Here is a 6,769-nt window from a genome sequence, read left to right as displayed (position 1 = left end):
AACTCTTCTATGACTTAAAATAACTCAACTGCAGTAAAGCTCTACCAAATAATAATGTTGGAAATGACTTTATTTTGATTTTATTGTTAAAAGTCTATTTTATGTATAGTCATGATGATGGTTGTATGTACACGACAAACGACAATACTGTCCACTATTATATTGAAAATTGTGAATCTTTGTACCAAACGGCATACATGGAACAAATGAGCCATGATAGATTGGACCGGACTTTTGATAAGAATAAAATTCTGTTATAATTATGTAAAAAAATATATGATGGAGTCCAATGACACTACATGTTCTGCATAAAATCTTATTTTAGTCAAGAATTTTCCGAAGAAGACGTTCTCTCCAAAAATGCGTACTGTGCGATTTGAGTGTAGAGATGCTATACAAGTAACTATTGGACTAGTGAAAGAAATTTCAACACAAATTAAATGCGACGATTATATTTTAAGATGAATGTTCGAACATCATCCATTGTTCATTTTGGGTTAGGATCTTCAATAATATCCTCCTGCAACAGAAAAAAAGTCAATTGTATTGCAAAATATCCGCTTCACAATTATATCGTTTATGTTCTTACCTGTTAGTTGTGTCAAATTCTAAATTCTAACAATTAATGAGACTCTTATCAAATCAAATATTGGACATTCGCATTCTTTGAAGACTTTGTCCGGATTTAGCAGACAATATATTTGAAACGAGATAGTAGTAGTCTAATTTATAAACCTTCAACATATTTGATCATATACAGACCTTTGAAGATTGAATGCCAATACCTTAACGAATTAAATGCTTATAGACTATTCCTTTTGGGTTGCACATGCAAACAAATCTTACTGGACAGTCGTAATGTAGGAACTACTATGACGACAACAAATGCAATTATTTTTTTTAACTTTTTGCTAAATAAAACATGTGTTGCACAGAAATGTTCAGGAAAATATGCTTGGTAAATACCATTTCCTTTCATCTGTTCAAATCATTTAGAAAAAATAAAACTAAACCTGTATATGTTTAACTAAAATCCGACCAGGAATTAATTTAAAAATATTAAAAGGAACATTCTCTTACCTTTCTTTGAAGAACTATAACCACCGTATCCACCACCGTATCCACCACCGTATCCACCGTATCCACCACCGTATCCACCACTGTATCCACCGTATCCACCATATCCACCTCCGTATCCACCGTATCCACCGTATCCTCCTCCGTATCCACCGCCATATCCGCCGTATCCACCACCATAATATGGTCTAACAACAAATACGTGTCCGGATCCTACGTATCCACCACCGTATCCACCACCGTATCCACCACCGTATCCACCATATCCTCCTCCGTATCCACCATATCCTCCTCCGTATCCACCATATCCACCATATCCTCCTCCATATCCACCAGATCCGCCATATCCACCATATCCTCCGTATCCTCCTTTAACATAGTGGGCGCTTACAGCGCTACAGACGGCAAGTAATACGAAAATTGCGATCTTCATTCTGCGGTAAACGAAAACATAATCAATTCTTAATAAGTTGTTTTATAGTTCTGTTTAGTTTCACTTTTTAAATAGCTCAAATTATATCATTCGTGTGCCAGGTAGTGTTGTATATAATAAATATATACATTAAACAATACTGTCTATTTACAAACGTAGTCGTCATTGTTTTGTTGTGAAAATAATCGCATCTATACATCAAATTATCGATCATATATATTCCTATTCCATATACTGCATATGAATCAAAACTATAATACCACATTTTTATTAAAGTTTCTTAGTTCTTAGACTAATAGGGAATAGCTTGCATATGTAAGGTTGAATTGTTCGTAAGGCGGCAAATATTTCTGGCATATTATGAAAAAATTAAACCAAGTAGGTTCAGCAAAGCGAATCGACCAGGATGAAAGGCGGTGATTTCGACTTCCGCTTAAAAATAAGGGCACGTTGGATAAGAGCTGAAGTTTTACTTTGCAACAGTACACCAAATCGGACGCGAAAAATAAAAGTTAGATAAAAATGTAATCTGTTTTCGATTTAAAGCTCACAACACTTTAATTTAATATTGTACATTCATTATCGAGGTCAGCAAAGAGGGACACATCCGTTACTTGGTAACTTTGTATGAAACAAATTAATTGTTTGTTAATATTATCCATAATACAATGTCATTTTACAATAGCCTGCATTTACAATTAGTAATATACGTGGGGTACATTTCGCAAATCATACGTGTCAGAACTCCCTGACTGTATGACAAAACATAGATACATTGAATAAAACATCTATTCGTAATACGAATGTCCTTCTCCAGTTTGCGAAATATGTCGTCTTGTCCATGGCAATGTAGAAATATGTCGTCTTGTCCATGGCAATGTAGAAATATGTCGTCTTGTTCATGGCAATGTACAAATATGTCGTCTTGTTCATGGCAATGCAGAAATATGTGTATGAGGATGTGGATGGGGGTTTACAGAATAGAGAATAATGGGCAAAAAATATAAAGAATATAAAAAAAATGGACCAAAAAAATAAAAAAAGAGAGAATAATGAGGTGCTAAAGTATAAAGAATAGAGAATAATGGGCAAAAAATAAAAAGAATAGAGAAAATGGACCAAAAGAATAAGAATAGAGAAAAGGGCAAAAAGTATAAAGAATAGAGAAAAATAGCCTAAAAATTAAAGAATACAGAAATGAATATGAAGGATCCTCCATCCAAACCCTCGTGTATGGCTACGACAAATAAAGCATATAAATTGAACAGGTATTCTGTAACCGTCAACAAAGTTTTCTAACGATAAAAACCAGTAGCTTCATAGCAACTAGCTACGAAGAAACCCTGATAGAAAACATAAACTACGGAATATTGTATTAGCTTATTCATTTGTTAGAACGGGTGATGTGGAATATTGTTATAAGAATAGAAAGTTCAAAATGAGAAAATTGAACTCATCTCTGGGTTGTATAGTGTAGTACTCAACCGACGTATATTGTACCTTTCTATGTACGTGCTGAGATGCAGCATAGCAACGTGTTCCAGATGTATTATTTATTTGAAGTTTAAAGGAGAGATACGAACTCCCTTGTCATCAAAATATTTAATCTAATATTGATTATTGTTGTCTTAAATCTACTTTCAAGTATTTCCAGCATATCAAGAACGAATATTATCGAACTGTGAATTATTTAGTTTCAAGACATGGGAGAGATGAACATAAAGCTAAAATATAGCACTAATATCATTTCCTAGCTCTGAAGAAATCCTTGTATGACATTCGCAATAAGCTCATACAAAAAAGTCTAGGTGACAGAAGAGTGCTAAAAAGCTTGTCATTAGTTGTTATGTGCACACAAAAAACTTTCAAAAACTTTTTTTACCACAAAAATTTTATTTGATGAGTAAACCTTCCTTTCAACTGTCGACCACACTAACTCCCACTTAGCTATACTTGTACTAGTCTTGAACAGACTCGTAATTTAATATAAAAATACTGCAGTATTGTATTGGGTCAGTTTTTTTTTCATTTTATACAAGACATTTTAACATACAAAATGCTTGTTTTCCCTTTTCGACTATCAAAGGTGACCGAAATAAAAAATGTGAATGTACGATATTCTTGGATGGTAAAGTATGTATGAAGTTTTATTATTAATGTTCATTAGTTATGGACATACTTTCGTTATGCCTCATTCGGATACATTTTGTGTAGTACAGCTACAAAAATTACAATATTTGTCGATGAAAAAATGGCTTGTTTTATCTCGGTCTATTTCTGAAATTAATTCTAACATAACTTTTGATTTTTTAACCCTGTATACCAACATTCCCCATGTGAAATTATAAAATTGTTTTGAATAAACATTGAACGACAAAATTTCTTCTTATGTGACGTTTGTAAACATTTTTTGACGTCAGAATGAATGTGGTTTTTAATTTGATAGATGCTTTTGTGCTTTTTTGTAAATGATTGTTTGTTTTGATATTGTTCCACAGTGATGACTGCTGTACCCATATTTTGACTATTTTATTTATTATGTCTGTTTTGTTCACGCATCGTTGTAAATATAACGGAATTTGATGAGACTGTCGTACAAGTGAGAGATTTAGCGCTATAAAACCAGGTTCAATCCACCATTTTCTACATTTGAAAATGCCTGTACCAAGTCAGGAATATGACAGTTGTTGTCCATTCGTTTGATGTGTTTTGTCATTTGATTTTGCCATGTGATTAGGGACTTTTCCGATTGAATTTTCCTCGGAGTTCAGTATTTTTGTGATTTTACTTTTTAGTCACAAAATATGAATAAAAAAGAATTTACAATAAAGAACATGATCTTTGAAATTAATATTCCACAACAAAAAGATCACACGCTATTTGAAATATGTAGCCATTGGATATCTATCTAACAGCACCTCAATAGTTTTGGAGCAGATTGTTTCAAATGTAATACAAATTAAGAACAATGTAAATGTACGCGTTCTAACATATCTAACTTTTAAGGAGTATGATCCCACCTAAAGAAGACTTGTTTGTTGAATAAACTGAATCTCATTTCTTAAGTTTGAAATACTGGTTATTTGAAGCATTACTGTCAAGTTTTGTCATAATCAGTTCAATAGTTTCAGAGAAATTCAGTATAATGTAAGACAACACCTACACCGATTTGAGCGAAATGTCTTCGAAAAATCCAAATCACGCCGCATCATGATAGAATGTAGTGTAGACAAAGAAATGATAAAACATACATCTCATTTACATAAAAACATTCGAATATGATTCAACAGATGACTCTCTAAGATGATAAACATCACTAATGGACTTCTTTGTCTTCGTTATAAGGTCCATTTGGACCTCTCATTCCCGCAAAAAAAACTTATGAGGCTAATAAATCAAAATGTTGTGGTACCTTTCACACATCTATGTAAGAAATGTAATAATAGATGGCTAGTGTTCAAGCTGAATGAAATATCAATAGAAAAGTTTACTGACCCTATGGAGGTTTCATGAAGTCCTTACGTAAAACTTAAGTTTACGCCGCGTCCCAGAGAGGGACATAAAATGGTTCCCTCTAAGTGAATAATTGTTGTTAATGCTTCAAAAATAATTGCATTTACTTATTACTGAATATTTCCTAAAGAAGTGTTTAGCAAAAGTTTTCTCTTAAAGCATTATATCGGAAATAAGGAGAAAAGTCAGAAAAAGTTCCCCAAAACACTGAATATGACTTGCTCTGCCTACTAATATTCAAGGCAATTTCCTCTTAGATATGTTTTTGAGACTCTATCCTCTCAAAACATTTCATTTTGGAATATAACAGTGAAAAAGCATGAAATTAAAACGAATAAGAGTACATACAAGGTCAAAGTTGAATGTGCAGCTTCCCTCTTTAGTAGTAGTACCACCGTTGTTTTCCTCCTATTAGTCTTTGTTAAATTGGGACTTTCAAAAAATTGTGCAGAATTTATCTTTGTTCCAAATAAAGAAATATTTGGCATGAGTAAAGTGTTATGCTGTACAGTACTACGGCGAAAGTTTCACATAACATTTCATTGCATATAAGATAATAACCATCACCCAAAGTTACCCAATCAAAGTTTCATCACTTGTTTTCCTGTTAACAAGCTTTAGTAACCATGTCACCTCAAGTTTCCAAAATATTTAATAAAGATAAACAAAAACTGGAGCTTTGAAACATCCAAGAAATGTGTTTATGGCTCACCATTTTTTTTTCTGCAATGAAATGCTGGGTAAATTTCCTATAACTGTCAAATTCAAAGGAATATTTTAGGACTTCTGACCATTGAGTAGTACAGCAACTACTTTTATCCAATACTTTTCTAGAGTAGGGTCGATGAGAAGCTTGAAAATACAATGTGAATTTCCAAGTCGAAAAGAATGGATTTAAGTTCAGCAATATTCTGATGTTTTAAAAATCTTGAAAATCGTGACTGAATGGAGATGTTACACAAGACTAACAAAAGTAAACACATTGCAGAGGAAGCTCGTGTTGAATTTACGCAATGAGAGGATTGCAAAAGTATAAACCAAATTTAAGCTATAAAATCTTAGATGAAAGTAAATGTCCTTAATTATTATAAAATACTATATAAAAAAAAGAAGTTCGAGAAAAAAGATATTATTAAAAAAGAAAAAGAAATTCGAAAAAATTAATCGATTCTTACTTGTTCAGCTTTGGTACGATGGTCTGGTGTGGTGCTGAAGGTTGGGTTCTAGAGGGCTTATATAATACACATTTGGTAATAAAAGAAGATGTATTAGACATGCAACAAAAAACCAAACAAGATTAATTATGCAGTTTTATACCAAATATTATCAAATATGACCTTATTTGTTTAATTTAACAATTAATCAAAATTTGCAGAAGATTAATTTAAGAAAAAATCCTACGATTTTATTCATATGATAAATTATTTAAAGTCAAAGACTAACACAAATTGTACTTTGTAACTTTTATTGTAAAGGTTGTTGTCAAAAACAAACACCTTTTTACTTTTTGATTCATCGTTTAAAAATAGCTAGATATATCTTCTGTCGTTCTTTTGAATTAGTGGACATTAAAATTAAAGGATGGTGAAGTTTAAAAACAAATAAATAATAATAGAGGAGTGACAAATCAAGAAAAAGGTGTTTATTTTACAACTTTAATGGACCGGCATAACTGCAGGCTGAAATTTTTTTTTTCGATGATCAACCATGTTGTTCCTAGTCTATTCTGATCAGATCAATGTCCAC

General features: G+C 32.2%; 1 protein-coding gene across 1 annotated transcript; it reads right to left on the bottom strand.

The window, feature by feature from the left end:
- Positions 1–436: 436 nt before the first annotated feature.
- Positions 437–6,245, bottom strand: LOC127735972 (ctenidin-1-like). The gene is made up of 3 exons (XM_052246442.1): positions 6,199–6,245; positions 1,081–1,511; positions 437–520 (listed from the first exon to the last, which is right to left on the bottom strand). The coding sequence occupies exons 2-3, from the start codon at positions 1,508–1,510 to the stop codon at positions 507–509; spliced, it is 444 nt and encodes a 147-aa protein (XP_052102402.1). The 5' UTR covers position 1,511; positions 6,199–6,245; the 3' UTR covers positions 437–506.
- Between the last annotated feature and the right edge of the window lie 524 nt (positions 6,246–6,769).

The sequence above is a fragment of the Mytilus californianus genome, unplaced genomic scaffold (assembly GCF_021869535.1).
Source record: "Mytilus californianus isolate M0D057914Y unplaced genomic scaffold, xbMytCali1.0.p SCAF_3, whole genome shotgun sequence".
Taxonomy (NCBI): Eukaryota; Metazoa; Mollusca; class Bivalvia; order Mytilida; family Mytilidae; genus Mytilus; species Mytilus californianus.
The sequence above is the reverse complement of the archived record's forward strand: the minus strand, read 5'-3'. Positions and strand labels throughout refer to the sequence as shown.